Source organism: Anser brachyrhynchus (genome assembly GCF_964034855.1).
Source record: "Anser brachyrhynchus genome assembly, chromosome: Z".
Taxonomy (NCBI): Eukaryota; Metazoa; Chordata; class Aves; order Anseriformes; family Anatidae; genus Anser; species Anser brachyrhynchus.
Window position 1 is genome coordinate 63,768,744 of NC_137697.1, and position 25,081 is coordinate 63,793,824.

A 25,081-nucleotide genomic window follows, 5' to 3' on the forward strand; every position below is an offset into this window, starting at 1 on the left:
GCTACAGATTTCTGTGTAGTAGCTTTTTACTTATTGTCAATCCCACCTAAGATGCTTGCTTTTCCCATTAGTCTTGTTTTCCCCATTATTATTCCGATTCAAGAAAGATATTTGGTTATCTCTTTTCCTTTATCTGCACTTGACACTGCTACCTGTGTTTTTCTCAGATCTATTTAATGGCTGATCCTTGTCACCACTTCTTCTGTTATAAATTACTATATCTGTGAGACTTGGACTCCCATTTTCAAACACCTTGGTAATTTATTGCTTTTTGAGATGCTTCTACTTTCTTTAAGAAGAAAGACCTGGATGTATGAGTCAAGTATATCAAAACCAATGAAACATGCAGAATTAATGAGAAAAGCCACAAAGCAAATTGCCAGCTGATTCACAGCATACTGATCATTTTGTTTTCCAAGATATTAAAAACACCATTGCTGTGCTGGCCAAGAGGAAATGTGGAAATTCCCTTCTGGCTTCGAGTACTTAAGACACTCAAGATACTAATGCTTATCTGGTACCTTTTTAATATTAAGTACCCTGTTTTCTTTTACCCAAGGTTAAGACAGGCAGTTTTTGAACCAACAGACTACACTTGGGTAGCCAGATAGCGTACCAGATGGGTATCCTTATTCACTTATATGAAATTCTGAGTTGGTTCACCTGGGAAATACAACAGCAGCATAGTTGTTAGACAGCCAGTCATGTTAAAGGCTTTGTTTTTTCAATTGACTGCTGCTTGTAAGCAATAATTATGGCATAACAGAAGGTGACAGACCGACATAATTTTTTAGTGCATAACTCCAGTCTGTACGTGAATAGCTGGGATTGGTATGAATGGGAAAGAACCACGTAAGTATACACAGTAAATAAAAATATATAGAATCATTTTTGTCTGGTCTTTTAAAACCTGTTTATTAATTATGAAGCCCCAGCATTGCTTCAGATGCCGTAATTGACACCGTTCCTGTAAAGACAATACCTTTCATTAGACCAACTACACATAGTTGTACAGAAAAGGCTACTCTGGTGAAGAAGAGTTGTATAGCATAGCCTAATTACCCTAAATCTGAGCAGATAAAATCATACCTATTAAAGAACATGTCTTTCTTTCATGAGGTAAGTGTAACAGCATTATCAAAATTCAGTCCTGACTTGGGGAAAAACAAAACAAAACTGTGAAAAACAAAACATGAGCCATTGGGATGAGTGCTCCGGCAAGCATACCCCAATTCTTCAGATTCTTTGCATAAAATCTACCCAGGCCATCATTTGCAGTTCCTATCTACTTCAGTGCAGCCAACTTTTTATTTATCCTCTGAGTATTTCTCAGGTTTTTCAGTCCTTCCCCAGACCTCTCCCCTTCACATGGTCCATCAAGCCCAGCTTCAGCCAGAGAGGAGGCATGGCCACCCTGAAGAAAGCAAATTAATGGGAAAAGTCCCTGCCACCTCATCCCAGTACTACACACTGTGACCAGGGTGCCGTAGGCATCTGTCCCTGGAGTGGAGCAGGAACTGTGAGCATTAATCAGAGAGGAATTCCTCTCTATTTCCGAGAGCAAGCTACGTTCCTCATGGATGTCAGAAGTCTTATTTTCATTCCCTGTGGAGCTTTTGAAGACCTCTGCTCAGTGAGCCTCACTGCTGGAGACCCCTGTATGTTCTACAGGGCTCCTGGTACCTCAAGTGACCTGAAGCATGGATTTCACAGCTGAACTGGAAGCCTGAGTGATGCATAAGCCTTAGGTATTGCAACCCATTCCTTCCTTTGATGTCTACCTATCTATGTATGGACAAGATTGTCAGGTGGTTTTTTTTTTTAACCTTCCAGTACCCATTAATCACTGAATTGAAAAAGCCAATCTGAAAGCAAGGAATGGATTTCCAACAAAAACTGGGAGAAGCATTGGAAAAGCTGTTGTGAACAATAGCTCCCTCTTGTGTGTTAAAGAAGCCGCAGGTGGTCTGCATCTGCATAGGCCTGAGCTTGGGAGCGTGCAAATTTCGTAAACTTGTGAGGAAAGCGAACAGTGCAAGTGGGTTCCCCAAGGGGCGACTGGACAGGAGTGAACGCCTGACAGTGGCTGCCTGTCCTGGTTCCAGTTAGGACAGAGTTAATTTTCCCTCATAGTAGCTGGGAGGGTGCTATGTTTTGGATTAGGATGAGAAGAGCGCTGATAACATGCTGATGTTTTAATTGTTGCAGAGCAGTGTTTACACCAGGCCAAGGACTTTTCGGCTTCTCGCTCTGTCCTGCCAGCGAGCAGGCTGGGGGTGCAGCAGGAGCTGGGAGGGGACAGACCCAGGACAGCTGACCCAAACTGGCCAAAGGGGTATTCCATACCATCTGACGTCATGCTAAACAATATATAGGGGTGGCTGGCCGGGGTGGGGGGCCGGCTGCTCAGGGATAGGCTGGGCATCGGTCAGCGGGTGGTGAGCAATTGCATTGTGCATCACTTGTTTCATACACATTATTATTATTAATACTATTATCATTATCACTATTATTACTATTATTATTATTATTATATTCCTGTCTTAATAAACTGTCTTTATCTCAACTCACCGGCTTCACTTTCCTGTTTCTCTCCCCCATCCCAGAGAGGGAGGGGGGAGGGTGAGCGAACGGCTGTGTGGTGTTTAGCTGCCAGCCGGGTTAAACCACAACAGTCCTTTTGGCGCCCAACGTGGGGCACGAAGGGTTGAGATATCGACAAATTTGACCAGAGTGTGTTAAACTAAAATTGGTATAAGTATTGGACCTGCTTAATAGTTGCTAGTCACCATGTTGATTGCCTTGATCTCCAGTCTGCTGTACCTGTATTCCAAATTGAGTTTTATAGCGCGTTACTTTCTGTATGTGCTCCCTGTTGCACTGTTTATCCTTTCCGGGCCCTGGTTTAAGATTGTTATGGTACTGTGCGGTGTAACAATGGCTTATGAAAAGATGAAATATCTGGTCACGACTCTAACCTGGTATTTGTACTCAGCACTGACGTCGACTCTATACTTTGGAACCCATATCTCGGAAACTATTAGCAATTACACCTATTGCCTGTTTTCGTTAGGGAGCCAATCTGTGAAGGGGACAGGGGAAGACATGTTTCCCTACCTGTTCACTCTCCCTTTCTCCTTCACCACCACCCTCTTATCCCCCGAGCTAGTTACGGTGGTTCTCCGAGATGTTGAATATCCTTGGGATACTCAGACCAGCCTGCTCTTGTTGTTATGTCTCCTGAATGCGCTTCCGGTTTTGTTGAGGGTTAAACAACTACTTAGGAATCTCATCCGGAGATCTGTCTTGAGGCGGGATAGTTGCGAGTGGCAGGGAGTGTGGGAGGATATGGGCAGGTTTCTAGAGCAGTGGGCACCTCCAGTGTTTTGGACATTCACCCCTGAACAACTGCAAAATCCTAAAAAGCTGGCAGAATGCTTGAAAAAAAGGTGTCATGACTCTGGCAGTTCCAAAGTGACACAAATCACTGTAGCGTGCTGGGGTCTGGCTTGTGCCTATCGAGCTGCAATTGATGCTACTAGCAACCTAGCTCCTGCAGCCGCTCCAGCTCCAGCTCCTGCAGACACTCCAGCTCCAGCTCCTGCAGCCGCTCCAGCTCCAGCTCCTGCAGCCGCTCCAGCTCCAGCTCCTGCAGCCGCTCCAGCTCCAGCTCCCGCAGCCACTCCAGCCCCTGCAGCTGCCCCAGCTCATGCAGCTGCTCCCACTCCTGTGGCTGGGTCAGAGAAACGAGCTGTAGCAGTGCAAGTTGACCCCGCAGAGGGTATTCCAACCCCTGTGGCAGACCCTGTGTCTGGGTTAGAGAAACGAGCTGTAGCAGTGCAAGTTGCCCCTGTAGACAAGGTGAAGAAATGGTATAGAGGCTCAGGTCGTTTAGAACGCAGACAGTCTTCTGCTAAGTCTGGGCGTAGTGAAGACGAGGCTGGGCCATCAAAGGTGCAGGAGCATGAAGATGAGGATGGGGATGTCGAAAAATCAACAGTAACTACCCGGACTCTATACCAGCGTGAGCTACGAGATGTGCGAAAAGATTTTGGTCGCTGTATAGGCGAGCAGCTTGTCACCTGGCTGCTCCGGTGCTGGGACACGGAAGCCAATTATGTGGAATTAGAGGGCAAGGAAGCCAGGCGGCTGGGATCCCTTGCTAGGGACGCATGCATTGACAAAGCAATTGGAGATGGAGCACGATCTCGCAGCCTCTGGAGGTGTCTCCTGTCAGCTGTGCAGGAAAGGTATCCCTTCAAGGAAGAACTTGTATGTCTACCAGGCAAATGGACCACCATGGAGAAGGGAATTCAGTACCTGAGGGAATTGGCCATACGGGAAGTAATTTATAAGGACCTAGACGACGCACAAACATCCGCAGATCCAGATGCAGTCCAGTGTACACTACCCATGTGGCGGAAGTTTGTACAGAGTGCACCATCATCATATGCCAGCTCATTGGCAATACTAACCTGGAAAGAGGAGGAGAATCCCACAGTGAATGAAGTGACTAAAATACTCCGGCAGTACGAAGGAAATCTCTCCTCTTCCCTACAGGCCTGTGTCTCAGCTGTGGAGAAACTCTCTGAAGAGGTCCACCAACTTAAAGAGAATTTATCTTCCCCTCCACCTGAACGAACCAGTGTCCACCAGCTAAAAGAGAATGCTTTGGAGAAACTTTCTGAAAGATCCACCAACTTGAAGAAAGATTATCTTCCCCTTCACCTGAACGAACCAGTGTCCACCAGCTAAAAGAGAATACTTTGGAGAAACTTTCTGAAAAGATCCACCAACTTGAAGAGAGATTATTTTCCTCCCCACCTGTACAAACCAGTGTCTCAGCTATTAGGGGTAAACGTTCATCTATGCAAGGAAGACAATATGGTGGGCACAAACACCGCGCCACCCTGTGGTTTTACCTACGTGACCATGGAGAGGACATGAGAAAATGGGATGGAAAATCTACTGCGACCCTAGAGGCACGGGTACGTGAATTGCAAAGGAAAACAATTGGGAAAAAGGAGTTCTCTGAAAAGTTTGCTGCTCCAACTTCCAGCAGGCAGTCCTTTAAACACAGAAACGAAGATTCTGACCAGGACTAGAGGGGCCCTGCCTCCAGCCAGGGGGAGGAAAGGGACAATCGAGTTTATTGCACTGTGTGGATTCGATGGCCTGGCATGTCAGACGCACAGAAGTATAAGGCTTTGGTAGACACCGGTGCACAATGTACTCTAATGCCATCAAGCTATAAAGGGCCAGAGCCCATCTGTATTTATGGTGTGACGGGGGGATCCCAGCAGTTAACTGTATTGGAGGCTGAAGTGAGTCTAACCGGTAATGAGTGGCAAAAGCACCGTATTGTGACTGGCCCAGATGCTCCGTGCATCCTTGGCATAGACTATCTTAGAAGAGGCTATTTCAAGGACCCAAAAGGGTTCCGCTGGGCTTTTGGCATAGCTGCTTTGGAGACAGAAGACATTAAACAGTTGTCTACCTTGCCTGGTCTCTCAGAGGACCCTTCTGTTGTGGGGTTGCTGAGGGTTGAAGAACAGCAAGTGCCGATCGCTACCACAACTGTGCACCGGCGGCAATATCGCACCAACCGAGACTCCCTGAGTCCCATCCATAAGCTAATTCGTCAACTGGAGAGCCAAGGAGTGATCAGCAAGACTCATTCACCTTTTAATAGTCCTATATGGCCAGTGCGAAAGTCTAATGGTGAGTGGAGACTAACAGTGGACTATCGTGGCCTGAACGAAGTCACGCCACCACTGAGTGCTGCAGTGCCGGACATGCTAGAACTCCAGTATGAACTGGAATCAAAGGCAGCCAAGTGGTATGCCACAATTGATATCGCTAATGCATTTTTCTCCATCCCTCTAGCAGCACAGTACAGGCCACAGTTTGCTTTCACTTGGAGGGGAGTCCAATATACTTGGAATCGGCTGCCCCAGGGGTGGAAACACAGCCCTACCATTTGCCATGGACTGATCCAGTCTGCGCTGGAGCAGGGGGAAGCTCCTGAACACCTGCAGTCCATCGATGACATCATTGTGTGGGGTGACACTGCAGAAGAAGTTTTCGAGAAAGGGAAGAAAATAGTCCAAATCCTTCTGAAGGCCGGTTTTGCCATAAAACAGAATAAAGTTAAAGGACCTGCACGAGAGATCCAGTTTTTAGGAATAAAATGGCAAGATGGACGTCGTCAAATCCCAATGGATGTGATCAACAAAATAACAGCTATGTCTCCACCAACTAGCAAAAAAGAAACACAAACTTTCCTAGGTGTCGTGGGGTTTTGGAGAATGCATATTCCAAATTACAGTCTGATTGTAAACCCGCTCTACCAAGTAACCCGTAAGAAGAATGCTTTTGAATGGGGCCCTGAGCAACGACAAGCCTTTGAACAAATTAAGCAGGAAATAGTTCATGCAGTAGCCCTCGGGCCAGTCCGAACAGGACCAGATGTAAAGAATGTGCTCTACACCGCAGCCGGGGAGAATGGTCCCACCTGGAGCCTCTGGCAGAAAGAACCTGGGGAAACTCGAGGTCGACCCCTGGGGTTTTGGAGTCGGGGATACAGAGGATCTGAAGCCCGCTATACTCCAACTGAAAAGGAGATACTGGCAGCATATGAAGGAGTTCGATCTGCTTTGGAAGTGGTCGGTACTGAAGCACAGCTACTCCTGGCACCCCGACTGCCGGTACTAGGCTGGATGTTCGAAGGAAGGGTCCCCTCTACACATCATGCAACTGATGCTACATGGAGCAAGTGGGTTGCACTGATTACTCAGCGGGCTCGAATAGGAAACCCCAGTCGCCCAGGAATCTTGGAGGTGATTATGGACTGGCCAGAAGGCAAATACTTTGGGATATCATCAGAGGAGGAGGTGGTTCGTGCTGAAGAAGCCCCACTGTACAACAAGCTACCGGAAAATGAGAAGAAATATGCCCTGTTCACTGACGGGTCCTGTCGTATTGTGGGAAAGCATCGGAGATGGAAAGCTGCTGTATGGAGTCCTACACGACGAGTTGCAGAAGCTGCTGAGGGAGAAGGTGAATCGAGTCAGTTTGCAGAAGTGAAAGCCATTCAGCTGGCTTTAGATATTGCTGAACGAGAAAAGTGGCCAGTTCTCTATCTCTATACTGATTCATGGATGGTAGCAAATGCCCTGTGGGGGTGGTTACAGCAATGGAAGCAGAACAACTGGCAGCGCAGGGGCAAGCCCATCTGGGCTGCGGCATTGTGGCAAGATATTGCTGCCCGGGTAGAGAACCTGGTTGTAAAGGTACGCCATGTAGATGCTCATGTGCCCAAGAATCGGGCTACTGAAGAACATCAAAACAACCAGCAGGTGGATCAGGCTGCTAAGATTGAAGTGGCTCAGGTGGACCTGGACTGGCAACATAAAGGTGAATTATTTATAGCCCGATGGGCCCATGACACCTCAGGCCATCAAGGTAGAGATGCAACCTACAGATGGGCTCGTGATCGAGGGGTGGACCTGACCATGGACACTATAGCACAGGTTATTCATGACTGTGAAACATGTGCTGCAATCAAGCAAGCCAAACGGTCAAAACCTCTTTGGTATGGAGGACGATGGCTGAAATATAAATATGGAGAGGCCTGGCAGATTGATTACATCACAATCCCTCAAACCCGCAACGGCAAGCGCCACGTACTTACAATGGTGGAAGCAACCACCGGATGGCTGGAAACATATCCTGTGCCCCATGCCACCGCCCGGAACACTATCCTGGGCCTTGAAAAGCAAGTCCTATGGCGACATGGCACCCCAGAGAGAATTGAGTCAGACAACGGGACTCATTTCCAAAACAACCTTATAGACACTTGGGCCAAAGAACATGGTATTGAGTGGGTGTATCACATCCCCTATCATGCACCAGCCTCTGGGAAAGTTGAACGATACAATGGACTGTTGAAGACTACACTGAAAGCAATGGGTGCTGGGACATTCAAAAATTGGGATACACATTTGGCAAAGGCCACCTGGTTAGTCAATACCAGGGGATCTGCCAACCGAGCTGGACCTGCCCAATCAAACCTGTTACGCACTGTAGAAGGGGATAAAGTTCCTGTAGTGCACGTAAGAAACATGCTGGGTAAAACAGTCTGGGCTACTCCTGCCTCAGGAAAAGGCAAACCCATTCGTGGAATTGCTTTTGCTCAGGAACCTGGATGCACTTGGTGGGTAATGCAAAAGAATGGGGAGGTCCGGTGTGTACCTCAAGGGGATTTGATACTGGGTGAGAATAGCCCATGAGTTGAATTGTAGTATGTTAATTATTATATAATACTGTATATCATCACTACCATGATTGCTATATATCATAGATGAAAATGGTGATTAATTAGAATGTATTGGAAAGAGTGTAACCTGAGCATGACATAAATGGTATGGAATAAGGGGTGGATATCTGTCCTGGTTCCAGTTAGGACAGAGTTAATTTTCCCTCATAGTAGCTGGGAGGGTGCTATGTTTTGGATTAGGATGAGAAGAGCGCTGATAACATGCTGATGTTTTAATTGTTGCAGAGCAGTGTTTACACCAGGCCAAGGACTTTTCGGCTTCTCGCTCTGTCCTGCCAGCGAGCAGGCTGGGGGTGCAGCAGGAGCTGGGAGGGGACAGACCCAGGACAGCTGACCCAAACTGGCCAAAGGGGTATTCCATACCATCTGACGTCATGCTAAACAATATATAGGGGTGGCTGGCCGGGGTGGGGGGCCGGCTGCTCGGGGATAGGCTGGGCATCGGTCAGCGGGTGGTGAGCAATTGCATTGTGCATCACTTGTTTTCTTACACATTATTATTATTAATACTATTATCATTATCACTATTATTACTATTATTGTTATTATTATATTCCTGTCTTAATAAACTGTCTTTATCTCAACTCACCGGCTTCACTTTCCCGTTTCTCTCCCCCATCCCAGAGAGGGAGGGGGGAGGGTGAGCGAACGGCTGTGTGGTGTTTAGCTGCCAGCCGGGTTAAACCACAACACTGCCCAAGCTGACGGCTTAGCTCTGGTCTGTGTATATCGTGAGCTTTGTTGTGCAGGGTGGAAGTGAATTTCTGTAATGAAAAACTGTCCAGTGCTGTATGATACCATGTTTATTTCACACAGAAGCAAGGTGGGAGGGAAGGAGGGGGGGAAGGAGGGGAGGAAGGGAGGGAGGGAGGGAGGAGGGAAGGGAGGAAGGAATGAAGGAAGGGAGGAAGGAAGGAAGGAAGGAAGGAAGGAAGGAAGGAAGGAAGGAAGGAAGGAAGGAAGGGAGGGAGGGAGGGAGGGAGGGAGGGAGGGAGGGAGGGAGGAAGGAAGGAAGGAGTATCATGGAACTGACATTTTGAAGTACATTCTAATGCATTTGGACTCACATATAAACATGCTTATAAAAATGTTGAAAATGTGTTTTCATGAGTACAGCTTCTCAAATTCTTGCTGTCACCAAGACAGACTTGTGATTTTGTAGCAGCATATGTGGCATATTGGCATATTTGAGAAGTTAACAAGGATTGACACTTTTGCAATAGTCTCTTTTCTCCTGATTCCATAATGGCCAGCTCCTGGTACAGCGGCAGCTATGACCATCTTCCTCTGTGAACATATACTACGTACCTGTGGGAATACAGTAAATGTTATTTAATATTAACATGACATTTCTGTAAATGTTATTTTCTTCAACTGTTCTGTTTGGATGTGTTCTGGTTTTTATGTAATCATCTCCTGAGGATGAACAGTAGTGCTCTGAGGATTTAAACATGAACAAACTAATTTCTTGTTCACTGCAGTTTTGAAAACATGAGAGCAGAGGTTAGGAAATGCACTGATCCTTAAAAGAAAGGATAAATTCAAGTGGTTTTAAGGTCTGGTGATTTTTTCCTCCACAGCATGACTTAGCACAAATCATACTGAAGCTGCGGGCTGAAACTGTATTAGTAGACAGCATACTTGACTGCCCTTTGAGTGCTCTGCAGGTGCCAGAGTTGTTCAGGTCCAGTTCTCCAAGTAGGAAGGTCAGTGAAGATGAAGACAACTTTGTATTTCCACCTGACTGGCTTATTTCAGTCATTTTTATCTATCAAAAATTGACCGTTGTGCCAGCTAGTAAGCAGCACTTATTACCTGTATATCAAGATCTATATATCTAAATCAACCCCCTTGCAAAGATTTTAGAAGCCAAGGTGCTAAAAATGGTGAAGCTCTGCCATATTGGGTGGGTTTGAGAAGCAAGATAAAGCATACCGTGAAATGCACTTTAAGCAAGTATTACAAGGTGATGGTAAAGTGCATGTTCTAACCATAGCACACAACTGGAGTCCTAGAAAGGCATGGTGACAACCACAGAGACAAAGGATTTTTAGGAAAACACCTTTCAAAATCTTCAGTAGGGAGGACTGCATATTGAAGGACTGTAAAAATGAAGAACGGCTTTTTCTGGTTTACTACTTAAATAAAGGAAAAGCAATTTCAGTCCTAAGAATTCATTTTATCTGCCTGAAATTACATCTATATCTAATGCCTCCTCCAATAATGACAAAAGGTCTCTTACTACCTCAGGAGAAAAGATCTGAAACATAGCTCGGGTACTATGCAAAGAAGAAATCCACACACCTGAGTTTCATTTTTTTTGCAGCCTTCTATGGTCTTACTTCAGCTGATCTAGGTGTGTTCCTGAAGAAACAAACTTCCTGTACCACAGTGGTTCATCAGCATTCCTTGGGAGAGCAGGTTTTAATCAGTGCCTGTGCAAGAAATACTTGCCATTCAACAGTTTTAATTTTCCACAGACAGAAAGTGAAACTATCCATTTACAAACATGAAGTCAAGCTAACCTAACATTAAAATGAACACACAAAGTAATAAATAAATAAATAAATGGAAATAATAAAAAATTTAACAAAATTATCTAGCTATGCAGGTAAGTTCAGGGAAAGTTGTAATCCAGAATTCCACCTGCACACATTCTGTTATAATACAGAAAAAGGTAGACAAATACTTAGCAAGAGCTATACTGAATGATGTCTGAAACTGAGTCTCACCCTAATTAAATAGGCTGTCCACTAAGAAAGAATCTAAATATGACTTCCTCTGAAATATATTTAAAGAACTTATTTGGTGTTTAGGCTTCTAATAGTCTTTGCACAGTAAGATAACAAAGAAAATGATGTGAAATTCCATTATTTCACATATAGATTGGTTACACATAGAGACAGAACAACAGAAATCAGGAAGAAGCTAGTAGCAGCAACAGCAGCAACAGCAACCTAGAAAAGAAAGTGTTCTTTCTGATTAACTTTTGTGTTCCATGTAAGCATTACCAAAGATTAACTGCCAAATCCAAGGAAAACTATAATAAAATCAGCAAGTTCAAGGGCATATATAGTCTACTTCTCAAGAGGAAAGGTCACATCCTTAGTGTTACAAATGACTATCTAGATTCAAACATCATCCAGGGAATTAACTGGACATCACCATGACTGGAGTGCTTAGAAGACAGAAAAATCAGTGCAGTTTCAACCTTTGAAAAAAGTACTGATGTTCCTAAGTAATTCATGCTGTTCATACTTAGTTTTTAAATAGTGTCAGTCATTATCATTACCAATACAAAGCAATGAGTCCTTGACAAACTGACTTTAGATAAATGGTGAGCATACAACACAGAAGCTGAGGTGATGTACTCAGTGCTGACGGCAATGCAATTAGGTGGTCCTTGGTCACCAAGGCCAAGGTGTTCACACCTGGGAGCCTCTCCTAAGCACTTGGTATTCTTTCTTCTTTCCTCAGTTGATGGTTCAAGCCCTCTGTTCCTTCCCAAAAAGTGCAGGAATTGATTTCATTTGCTCTTGACAACTTCTTTTGGGGATCGGGACATGTTTCAGTTGTATGCATTCAGCAGGTGCCACCAGACATCTTTCTTGCCTGTCCCAGTGGATTATCTTGGTGCTGCCAGGCATTTTTGTCATCTGGATACCTGGTGACAAGTTTCCAATTCTTGTTTCACAGGTGAGCATTGACACAGTGAAAACTCAATAACGAAAGTTATTAAGCAGGTATTCTTTATTATGGCACCAGGTGTGGGGGGGATCACTACGCCTAACACACACACTCTAAGGGTTACCGGCAGTATGCTTACATTAGTGGGATATATATACATCTTCATTTCATTTTCCCCGTAAGTCTCTCGCACAGCCATCAGGTCTCCGAAGAATCAGTCAGGTAGGTTCCCGTCTCTAGTCTCTATTCGTACCGGTACTGGAGTCCTTGGGCGGTCGTCCGGCGCACTCTGGTGGTCTTTGATGAAGGGCAGAAGTCTTCCTCGCTGCTAATTTTGGCCTTTCCTGTCTTTGACAGACTTCAGCACTCAAGCCAGTTCTTGCTGGTTCCATTATCTATGCATACAGTCTTTTACTCCCTTATCTTTGGGTCGTTAACCTACGATTGTGCCAGCTCAGACCTAGCAATCACCATCCTTTATCTTGTTTCCTGTCTCAAGTCCCCCCTTTTCTTTAGCCTAAGCAAATTCTTTTGCTTATAACAATCCTTCTTGGTTCAAAGATTTCATAAAATTCTTACCAGTTTTGCCCTGGTGCTTGTTTTGATTACACTTCCGGGTTTCATAATCATCTAGTCCTTTCATACAGCACCAAAAGGCACACTGTACCACTACACAGGTCAAGAATACTAGTAAAAGGAAGATCAATATTCCTCTAAACAATTGCTTAAGCCAAGAAAAGTTGGGTAACCAAGAGGTCGATTTGTTGCATAATTCTCAAAAACCCCATGAGGTGTCATCTTGAACTACCTTATGTAGGATCTTGGTCTTTTCAAATACATATATGTAGAGAGAGAGAGAGAGATCAGTCTCAATTCGTCCTGCCTCATTTACATACATACAGCAACTAATATTTATTCAAGTGTATACTTCCCCTTGGGAGGCAAATAAAAGGTCTAGTGCCTAAAACGTTCTTATTGATTTGTTCTAGTTGCTTGCCCAAAACTATAATATGTTGTTGCAAATATTGGTTTCCCACTTGTGTTACATCTTCTCCTTTGTACGGCATTCGGTAAGGCCTGCCATCCAGTATCTCAAAAGGAGCTTAGTTTTACCAGTACATATTGGTTTCTTGACAGATTTTACCAGTCTGTTGTTTTATCAAATGGTTCATGGTTTTTCACTTGGCCACTTGCCTGTGGCCTATACGGAGTGTGTTGTTGCCAATCGATCCCCAGCACTTTGCTGACTTGTTGGGTCAGTTCTGCAGTTAAGTGTGGTCCCCTGCCAGATGACATTACTGAGGGTATACCAAGTCTCGGTATCATTTCATTCAACAAGACTTTGGACACTTCTCTGGCTTTCTTAGTTCTACATGGGAATGCTCCTGGCCATCTGGAAAAGGTGTCCGTTAGTGCCAATAGGCATCTAAACCCCCCCTTTTCTTGGGAGTTCGAAAAAATCAATTTGCCACTGTTTCCCAGGAACATTTCCCTTCCCTATTGTTCCTGTTTGCGGTTTGATTCCTGCCTGTGGATTATTTTTAAGACATATGACACGTTGTTTCGATACCTGTCTGTCAATGGCATACAAATTAGGTCCTATCCATTTTCTACTTGAAAACTGTTATCTACTTAACTGTTATCTAACTTAACTACTTAAAAACTTCAGCTCCCCAGCATGGTATATTATGTTCTCCAAATACCATCCAATATCATATGGCATCACAATTCTCCCATCAGTTATTTGTGTTAAACCTGTACGTAACACTTTCCGTTTACATCTTCAATTAATTGCTTATTGATCTTAGAATATTCTACTTCATTTTCTAAGACTTTTGTTAATGCCTGGTTTTCTGTTCCTGCTACTAGTGCCAAAATTTGACTTTCAGATGCCCATTCTGCTGCCCCTTTGGCTTCTGCATCAGCCAATCCATTTCCTCTTTCAATATCAGCATCCCCTGTTCGATGTCCTTTACAGTGCAAAATGGCAACTTTAGCTCTTCTGCATGTTTAATTGAGGATGATGAGTCCTCTCTCCTTCCAAATTGCCCCACATGCATGCACCACACTAAAGGCATATTTCAAATCTGTCCAAATGTTAATTCTTTTCCCTTTTGCCAGCTCAAGAGCTCTTACCAAGACGATGATTTCAGCCTTTTGGGCTGATGTTTGTTACCGCATATCCTGGGAGGTGAAGTCCTTGACGGACGAAGGTGCTGTCATCTATATACCAGTCCTTTGCATCTTCTAGGGGTGGTTGGCTGGAGTATACTGTGTCCATGGTCTTGATGCAAAAAACTCTGATACTAAGGAAAGAGGCTGGGTTCACAGTATTAAAGCAAAAAAAAAAAAAAATTAGTAAACTAATAGTCCATTCTACACATTCCTTTTCTTCTTGAGTAGCTATCAACACGTCATTTACATATTGCAAGTGTCCCCTTTCCCTGAAGGGGTTTTCCAAGCTTCAAGATTACAGGCTACTTGGTTTCTGAATATGGTGAGGCTATTCTTGAACCCCTGTGATAACACAGTGCAAGTAAGCTGAGTTTTTCGTCCTCTATTAGGATTTTCTCATCCAAAGGCAAAGAGTTTCTGGCTTTCAGGTGCCATGGGCAGGCAGAAAAAGGCATCCTTTAAACCTAGTACCGTGAACCAAACTTGACTCTTCTCTAATTTTGTCAAAAGGTTGTAGGGGTTGGCTACTACAGCATATAAATCTTTTGTTATCCTATTGTTGGCCCTTAAATCCTGAACTATATGACAGGTTCCATCTGCCTTTCTAACCGGGCCTATATGGAGTGTTATATTCTGACTCACATTCTACTAATAGTCCGTATTTAAGAAAGTTATTGATTATTCCTTCCATTCCCCTTCTGTCTTTCACCTTTAGTGGGTATTGCTTTTTGCATACTTTGGGAGCATTTTCCTTCAATTCACTTTTTTTTTTTTTCACAGGTACTATATTCTTTGCTCCCCCAGGTATTCCTGTAGCCCAAACTCCCAGATACACTTGGTTCATAATTACATCCATTCAGGGAGTCCTATCTGGAGCTTTCTCTGGACTCGCCACGCATAGATAGACTTCAGAGCTTAATATGTTACTTTTATTTCCATTTTCCTTTGTTCAAAAGAAAATTTTGCATCCAATTTTTCCAGCAAGTCCCTTCCTAAGAAGGGCCTTAGCAAATAGGGTAAGTATAAAAATTGATGTATTACAATCATTTTTCCCAGTTTAAATTTCAAAAATTGCAAAAAAATAACTTTTCCTCTTGGCAGTTGCTCCTATTACTTTTACAGACTCAGCATTTTCCAGAATCAATTTTTGGATTAACACAGAGAAAGAAGCTCCTGTATCCAACTGTTGTGGTTTAACCCGGTCAGCAGCTAAGCACCACACAGCCGTTCACTCACCCTCCCCCCTCCCTCTCTGGGATGGGGGAGAGAAACGGGAAAGTGAAGCATGTGTGTTGAGATAAAGACAGTTTATTAAGACAGGAAAACAATAATAATAATAATGATAATAGTACTACTAATAATAATGTGTACGGAACAAGTGATGCACGATGCTCACTACCCGCTGACCGATGCCCAGCCAATCCCTGAGAAGCCGGCCCCCCACCCCGGCCAGCCACCCCTATATATTGTTTAGCATGACGTCAGATGGTATGGAATACCCCTTTGGCCAGTTTGGGTCAGCTGTCCTGGGTCTGTCCCCTCCCAGCTCCTGCTGCACCCCCAGCCTGCTCACTGGCAGGACAGAGTGAGAAGCTGAAAAGTCTTTGGCTTAGTGTAAGCACTGCTCTGCAACAATTAAAACATCAGTATGTTATCAACACTCTTCGCATCCTAATCCAAAATGTAGCACCCTACCAGCTACTAGGAGGAAAATTATCTCTATCCTAACTGAAACCAGGACACCAACAAAAACAGCCATGCCTCTCTCTTCATTCCCTAGGTTTATTTCAACCGTTGAATCCGCTAGGGTAGATTCCCCAGTTCCCCGTCAATCTGTGCTTATGTGGGGCCCGTGTTTTATTCCAATGTTCCTTGCTTCTCTTTCCCCTAGAGGGGCATTCATTCTCCCAGTGTCCTTTCCGTCTACATATAGCACATTGATCTCCCCCTAGTGGCTCTCTCAGCCTCCTCTCTCTCTACCCCTCAAGCCTCCTGTAAGGTTGCCGCCAACATTCTTTTGTCTTTCTTCTTCTTCTTTTTTTTTCTATTTTTTTTCTTTTTTTTTCTTTTTTTCTATTTTTTTCTATTTTTTTAGTTGGTCCAAAAATTCTGTAGGGGTTTCTTTCAGACCTTGTTGAATACTATACAGGGTTGAATGATTTATAGCTTTTGGAACTGGTTCTCGATTCCCAATTTAACCATATTTTGGTATTTACATAACCGTTCATAATTTCCAGGGTGATTAGGGTCTCAGTAGGGGTCGGTCAGGGGAATGCAATCATCTGCAGTTTCCTGAGCAGTCCCATTGGCAATCTGAGCTCGCACATGAACTCAGGCTCTTTTAAGAATTAGATGCTTTTCTGTTTCCATCATCTCCCCCAACATTAGATCAATGTCTCCCCAGTCTGGACCCTGATTTTTTTTAATTTATTTTTCTCCATTAAGTCCACCATTAGTTACAATACTTAATATAGTTCTTATGATTAACATTTTCTCCAGGTGGCCCACCAATGTCCTTCCAATGGGTCAAGATACAACCCAGAGGGGTCTTTTTATCAATAGTAATTCTATTCAATTGAAATTCTTCCATTGTGATGTCTTTTCTCCATCTCTTACACTTCGTCCGTCTCCAGCTGTATTCCTCACGGCATAGTGGAACCGCAGATCAGGACTCTGCACTCGCTTCACCATGATGTTGCATTTCACTCACACAGCACAATCACACAATCACACAAAGAGGCCCCTTACACTTCTCATTCATACCACTTGAATATATCACTTAGAAAAATAACCAAACTCATTTGTATAGTAAATTGTGAACCAATAACCGTTTGCCTCAGATCCTTATCAAACATTTTAAGTCAAATCCTAATACACGGTACCAGACTTTTACAACAGATGACAATACTTATGGCACACAACTCCTGCTGTTGTAGCCAGGAGAACCCAAGTTACCATTCCACAGGGTACAGCCCTTATTCTGCTACTGCCTTATTCATAGGATTCCACAGAATATACAATATACCATGTACCCTGGTACTGCCTTCCAGGAATTCCCAACCCACGGCGAGCACCAGCGCTCTTTACCTCGTGTAGGACATCTCCTCATGACTTACAGGTATCCACTTATTTTACAACATACCTGGTCCATTTTTGATGGTCCTTGTCTGTCCCTGCAATGATCTGAATGAGTAGGGGAGTCCTCCTGAGAACTCTCGGGGATGCCCAGCAGAGTCCCGTCCTCAGCAGGTCCCGCAGCCAGACAGAGAGGGTCCCATCTGGGGTGCCAAATTGACTTGCGGAAATCAGACTCGATAACCTCAGAATGGTTTTAAAGCAGGTGTGTTTATTTGGCACTGCGCACACGCGCCGGCCGCAAGGGGGATAGCTCCACCTAACTTGCACACCAAAGGTTACTGGCAGTGTGCTTCTGTTAGCTGTATATATAGAGATATTCATTTCATTTCCCGTATGTCTCTTCTATATTCATCAGGTCTCCAAAGAATCATTCACGTAGGTTCCCACCCCTATTCTCGTGCGTACTGGAGCCCTTGCGTGGTCGTCCGGCGCACTCTGGTGGTCTTCCGTTGAAGGGCAGAAGTCTTCCTCGCTGCTAATCTTCTGGCCTTTGCTGTCTTTGACAGACTTCATCGGTCAAGCCAGTTCTTGCTGGTTCCGTTATCTATGCATACAGTCTTTTACTCCCTTATCTTTGGGTCGTTAACCTACAATTGTGCTAGCTCAGACCTAGCAATCACCATCCTTTATCTTGTTCCCAGTCTCACACAGAGCAAGCCACGTTCCTCATGGATGTCGGAAGTCTTGTTTTCATTTCCCATGGAGCTTTTGCAGACCTCTGCTCAGTGAGTCTCACTGCTGGAGACCCCTGTATGTTCTACAGGGAGTCCTGGTACCCTAAGTGACCTAAGGCGTGGATTTCACAGCTGAACTGGAAGCCTGAGCGATGCATAAGCCTTAGTTATTGCGTCCCGTTCCTTCATTAGATCTCTACCTATCTACGTATGGACAAGATTGTCAGGTGTTGTTTTTTAACCTTCTGTGGTAATTTTACACGGGTGGGTGGCCGAGCTCCACCTCAGCGGCTCTCTCACTCCGCCTCTTCAGAGGGAAAAGGGGAGAAAATACGATGCAAAGGGCTCAAGGGTTGAGATAAGGACGAGGAGATCGCTCAACAATCATCGTGACAGGCAAAACAGACTCAGAGTAGAGAGACAGTAAGATTTATTGCCTATTACTAACAAGCTACAGAAGTGAGAAACAAAGGAAAGAATCCAAAAGCTGATTCCCACAGGCAGCAGCTCTTCAAGAACTGCTCCCACATGGCTCTGTACCATGGGGTCCATCCCCCAGGAGCAAACTGCTCCAGCACAGCTCCCCCACGGGCGGCAGATCCCCGCAGACACCCTGCACCTGCGTGGGCTCCTCTCCACAGGCTGCAGTGTGGAGATCTGCTCCGTGTGGGGCCCATGGGCTGCAGGGGGACAGCCTGCTTCACCATGGTCCTCACCACAAGCTGCAGGGGACTTCTGCTCTGGGGCCCAGAGTACCTCTCCCCCGTCTTTCTTCACTAACCTTGGTGCCTGCAAGGCTGTTTCTCACTCCTCTCTCTCTTCCAGCTGCTGTGAAGCAGCCTTTTTTGTTATTTTTTTTCCCCTTTCTTAAATATGCTCTCACAGAGGTGCAAACAACATACCTTATTGGCTTGGCCCTGGTCAGCAGCGGGGCCCGTATCTAACATGGGGCAGCTTCTAGATTCTTCTCACAGAAGCCACCCCTATGGCCCGCTGCTACCACAACCTTGCCACTTAAACCCACTATACCTTCCAGTACCCATTAATCACTGAATTGAAAAAGCCAATCTGAAAGCAAGGAATGTATTTCCAACAAAAACTGAGAGAAGCATTGGAAAAGCTGTTGTGAACAATAGCTCCCTCTTGTGTACTAAAGCAGCAGCAGGTCTGTGTCTGCATAGACCTGAACTTGGAAGTGTGCAAATTTGGTAAAATTGTGAGGAAAGCTTTTACTGTTTCTCAATCTTTATTTATCAACTGAGATTTTCTGTGCACTCAACTATTGTTATTCTGTTGTTAGGAATTCTGTTATTGCAGACTGCAATAACATTCATTCAAATGATATGGATTTAAAATATTCTTTGCTTCTCTCACAGAGCAGTTAAATTGTAAGACAGCATTAGTTAAAAACCAGAGTCACTATTATGAGAAGTTGTGTATTCGATTTTTCTCATTCTTATTCTGAACAGGTTCTGGAAACGTTTCCGGTTTAAGTTAAAATAACATTTCCAAAATTGATGAGGCTATGGAAAAGAACTTCACTGTCCTCACCTAAAAGCTACATTAATGACAAAAATTAGAAGTTGTCTAAGTCAGAAAATGACTTGAAATCATTACGGTTTTTTCCTTTTTTTTTTTTTTTCAAATCACCAGATTTCAGTTCATTCAAATTAAGCTGTTCTACCTGTAACTGCTGTATATGTCCAGAGCTGAGATACGTGAAAGAATCTGTGAGGGTCTGAATATATCTGTACTTAGACGTGCCTATCAGAACATGAGCAGAGTTATGTTTGTGATGCTTTTATTTTTATATTCACACACGAGAATATCTACCTACCTGGTACTGTTATTAAAATACATTGCTATGACAGTGACATCATTTTATTATTATTATTTTTAGTCATTTGTCTGCTTGAGATTACAATCTACTGCTCTTTAGTAAGTGGAACATAATTCACCCTTTGTCAGCTTAGAGCTTGAATCCAAAATACTACAAGTCTCTGAACTTCTTGGTACTGGTACAAATACATTTGTGCAGTACCTGACTCACTGGGCATGGGAGTGGAAAGAAAATGTTGTTAACATGAAGATCAACTGAAAATGAGAGTAAAACAGTCTTCAGAGCGACATGTGTGAAAGTCACCAAGGAAAAGTTTGAAATAGGGACCATTTTAATGATGTACCTAGATCTAGTAATCATTAGAACTCCTTGTGCTTCTGATAGCCTGTCTCATCCAACCAACATCATAATTTTTTAGAGAAAAGATGCTTTATACTAGGTATATTGTCAGGCTCTGGTTTAACTAAGAACAGTTACTAGCAGTGCAGAAAGAATTCATGATGAGGTGCAGAGCTAGTGACAGCCTTGGCTGTGGCCTTTATGTGTTGTAAATATAAATATTATGATTATAAAAGAGGAAAACAGTGAGAATCTTTGTATTTACAAGGAACTCCAGGTCACACTGGTAGATAGAGGATCTGCAAAGCAACACACCACTACTGAGGTTAGGGGGAAGCAGGCACTAAATCAGTAGTGCATGATGTTGTTGGAAGCATGAAACTCTTACATAAAATGTAAACTGGGTGCCTGGAGACCTGTTATTAATAAAGACCAACAACCATTTCTCTGAGATATCAGAGGCATTGACTCTAGTAGCCTGGGTAAAATCCAAACTGGAAAATGCTTATCAGAGGCATACAAAGTATTCATAATGAAATGCAAAGCTGGTAGCAATTCAATTTTGGGGATATTTTATTACAGACATCAATATGAGCTTATCTGAGTGGAGTAAGTACACATATATTCAAGTAAAATTAGACATCATATCCCAAGAAGGTGGAAGAAACATCACGTCTGTCTGCCCTGCTAAGTGAAAGTGATCACATTTTATAGATAAGTCTTTTATATTGAAAGGATGTGAAAATTCATGTTCATATAGATGTTTGGATTGGAATGATGTATTTTCCCTGAAATGCTTAAAAAGAAAAATATGCAAATTTAAGCAAGATAGAGAAATTATAGGAGAAAAGCACAATTAAAAAATAGGAGAATGTCTCTTTTACTATTTAATTAGATTTCACACATCTCTGCAAGGTACAATATTCTCCATACAGCCCTTAACAAGATACAGTTTCTCTAAACTCATCTATTACTTTCAGGGAAAACTATGTACTGGAGTCACCCAAATTGATTTAGATGTCCAGATGAGCCTATATCTATCTAATGCTGTGTATTTCTCCAACAACCTAAGCACACTCACCTGAGTATGCTCAGAAACAAACTAAATAACAGCTAGATACTTAGCTGAGATTTGAAAGCCATCAGTTATCAGGAGTTGAGGAAAGGGAGGTTGCAAATACAACTGCAAACTTCATGGGGTGAATGAGGTCAAGATTCCAGATATGCATTAATAAAAGAGTTAGCGATAAATCTAAGTGAAGGAAGCCAGACAAAGAAGCATTTTTATATGTATTTTATTAATGAAATGTTGAGATAAGAGAATAAGTCTAGGTCTCTACTGTGTTTTAAACACAGAGCTCTTGCAAGCCCATGTTCTAGCTTTGTTTTGAAACTCTCAGGACAAATCTGTGACCATGAGTGAACAATGAGCAAACTTGTCAACACAGGAAGACAAAGAGCTTAGCCCTGTATTATCCTTCAGGTCAAGCTGAAAAGTGAGCATTTCCCCTGTATATGTGAGCCTAGCATGTCAGAATTATTTCCATTGTCATAATATGCTATGGTTTCTGAAGAGGTTAGGAATCATCCCAAGTGGGCTGTCATTCTAGAATATGATATTGTGTCTAGTCTCAGTCAAGAACCAGAAACATAAACTCCACTAAACAGCTAGATTGTTCAGATATTTGTCATATATATTTTTAATGTATAGACCAAGACATAATTTTAGGGTTCAGTGAAAGATTCATTCCTCAATTGGCAGTGCTTAATAGCTACTCGATATAGGGGTGCATACTTTTCCATCCCATTGGAAAAAATTATATATAAATTAAATGCAAAAGAGATGGCACCTAGTACAACAAAAAGGCATTTACTCACCTAGAGAAGGGAAGCATCATCTATTCTATTTAAGGTAATGGGCAGAGAGTGTCCTATTCAGGAAAGGAAAAATTAAATATAAAAAAGGCATTTGGTGGGAAAAAAGTGAGACAGTTCCGTCCTTCCTTTGTAACTTAAGGTATAGCTTAGGTAAGCTAGTATATTCTCCCCAGCTGCGGATACTGAGAACAGAATTAATTTAAACTAACTTTATGGAATTGATTCAGTTAACTAAACATAGATTTCTGTGTTCAGGGAGGTGCCCTAATGTATCCAAGTTGTTCACATGTGGCTTCTAGACTAGGCACAGAGCACAGAAGGCTGGTCAGTTCCAGGCCAAAAGCTGGAAATAAGGGAGGAATCCACAAGGCACGTTTCCAGAATGGAATCCCTTCTTTAATATGTCCCCAATGAATACACTTACCCCCGAATTTACCCAAAGATCCCAACATGTCAATGGAGATAAGTAGGCCCATCTAAACACTGAATTATTGCACTAAGACAGGAGGAATTGCACTTTAGACGTGTCTCTCTCCTGCCTCACCTAAAAGGGAGCTTCAGGTGATAATTTTAGATATAGGAATGGTGTTCAGCTCACAAATTTAGGAATTTGTGTGTGGACATGTAGTTCAGTGCCAGAACACAATAACACAGGTGTCTACAAGTAGGTGAATACAGGCATGCAGGGGGAAAATCCTCCTGTTATAGTCAATAGAAGTCTAGTCATTACAGTCACTGGAGCTCAGTGGCAAGCTCAGCTCACTCTGAAGTAGGTATGGTTCAGCTGCTCACATCGCCGTGCCTGCTGCAGTCTGAGATGGTACATTCCACCTCACCTGCGGTGGGTGATTTTGCAGATCTTGTTTTGTATCTGTCAGCTGTATAAGGATGTCTCAGACACCAAGGGACATCTCAAATACCACTTAGTGCCAGTTTTTATGCAACTGAGCTGTGTCCCCAGTGGCTGGTGGGCTGAAATCTGTTTAGTTCTCCACAAACCACAATGGGAGGTGAGACCTCAAATGCACCTGTAGGCACCTGCATTTAGGTATCCTAACCTTGAAATGAATCCTTGCACTATGCTTGCTCAGCTGAATCCCATCATGCAAGCTTGTCCCAAGAATTTTGCCCTCAAGCCTTGGCTTCACAGAAAGAAGTCTGGAAGTCTTGCAATGCTTCAATAGAGCTGAAAACCTGTAAGGCTCTCTCAACTCCAGCTTTAGGGCTACAAGCTTCAGAGCCAACCGAGCTGTGTGAAGATACAGTTAACAACTCACTGCTGGATATGCTGACCTATACGTCAGGCAGTGGTGTGCTCATTTAAATAGGATTTTTCTCTTCAAGAAGGTGAGCAGGCAGAGTCCCCAGAAATGGAAAAACAATTATAAGGGTTACAGTGGCATTAAGGCAGAAAACTGGGCAAGAAAACATTTCTGTGACTCCTCCTAAGAATGAAGGTGCTGACACACATGGAGTTTTATTTTGTTAAAGGGACTTTCCCAGTGGCAGAGGTCTTGTTGTTCTGTAACAAGCCTGTGTGCCCTAGGACTGAACACCCGGAAACCAGAGCTGTCAGAAAAAAAAAAAAAAAATCAAAGAACCACTGAATCCATGAAGTTTTGGGATGACATTCTCTGTACTATTTGGTATTTTTCTGTTCTGTCTCAGTGGAAAAAAAAATCCCATTACCTTTAGTTTTCAATGGGGAGAGAGGGATTCTCTTATTAAGAAAATTTCCCTTTGTCTTAGAAGAAATGTACTAAGAAAGCTACTTTGCTACTGCTGTTTCATATGTATCTGTTGTATCTTCTATACTGTACATCCTCACTCTAAATTTTCTTAGAAATAGATACATAAGTAATGCAGGAAAAAGCAGCAACGTGACTGAAAGCTGGAACACAGGCAAGACAATTGGTTTCATAGTATCTTTGCTAAAGTACATTAATCTTGCAAAAGCAAAATGTTATTAATGGTAATTTGAAGGAAAGAAGTAGGTTACTTTCAAACTGATCTATTTCTCTGGGCAGCATCACTGTATGCTAGTGCATTTACAGCTACAGTTCAAGGAAAATAATGTATGCAATTGCTGGCAACCCAGGTAGCCAGCCATACTTTCAGACTTGATAGGCAAATGTCCATTTACCATGACTTATATTTTCAAAATAGTTTCTTGTATTTTCAACATCCGTTGACAGAGCCCTAAATATGGGAGTTACGCTAAACTTTTGTTCCAACTGCTACGCTTTTGTGATATGATCTATTGCAAAAATATCAAGCTGAAATTGGATCAGGAAATCAGACTTGCAATTTTGAGCTATCAAAACAATGTAGTGATGTTATACAGTATAGTTTCAGAAAATATAGTGAAAAAAAAAGAAAAAAAAAGATTGCTGTGGCTATTTTTAAGTTGTGACAGAATAAAAGTGGGAACTTGCAAGGCTTCATTTTCCAATATTGCAATTTGAGATTTTATGTTGACCAGGGAAACATATATTTATTTGGAATGGAAATCTAAATGTTTGTTTATTTATTTTTAGAAAAACGATGTATAAGAAGAGTTATTTAAACAAGAATATCAGTATCTAGAATTATTCTTCCTCTACGGCAAAGATCTTGAAAGGGACAGTGCATTTTTTGCCAATGTTCTGCATGGTATTGGAGCCGTTTAATTCAGTCACTACATTTGCTTCACCAAATATCCATGTAAATGATTATCATCTAGTCTATCATCTTAATAACATTTGTTATGAAACTGTGGGTTTCAGCTCCAATCCTGCTACAAGGAGACCAGGCAAAGGCAATTTTGTGGAGCTCCATAATGGCAGATCCCATAGCAGGACTGGTACCTGTAAATGAGGGGATCAGATGTCACTGGAAGCAGAACTTGGCCAGGAATATGTGTTTATGAATGTGGGGCTGACTAGATTAAAGCCACTAGTTGTTCATCTGGACATCTATCTACCTTATTTTACAATGGGCCAAACATATAGATACAGTGAGGGCTCACAAGGA

The 25,081-nt window shown here is 43.0% G+C and overlaps 1 protein-coding gene and 1 long non-coding RNA gene across 2 annotated transcripts in view; one reads left to right on the forward strand and one right to left on the reverse strand.

The window, feature by feature from the left end:
* Positions 1 to 2,082: 2,082 nt before the first annotated feature.
* LOC308186047 (uncharacterized protein) overlaps positions 2,083 to 25,081 on the forward strand; it is a gene marked incomplete at its 3' end in the record, with an annotated part of 60,886 nt that continues 37,887 nt past the window's right edge. Inside the window, exon 1 of the mRNA XM_080574917.1 lies at positions 2,083 to 4,250. Coding sequence (XP_080431043.1) covers positions 2,791 to 4,250 — 1,460 coding nt within the window. The 5' untranslated portion in view covers positions 2,083 to 2,790. The remainder of the gene's footprint in view (positions 4,251 to 25,081) is intronic.
* On the reverse strand, positions 9,344 to 20,240 carry LOC308185883. The gene is made up of 3 exons (XR_013943800.1): positions 17,343 to 20,240; positions 10,643 to 10,773; positions 9,344 to 9,646 (listed from the first exon to the last, which is right to left on the reverse strand). It is a non-coding gene; the product is annotated as an uncharacterized lncRNA (long non-coding RNA).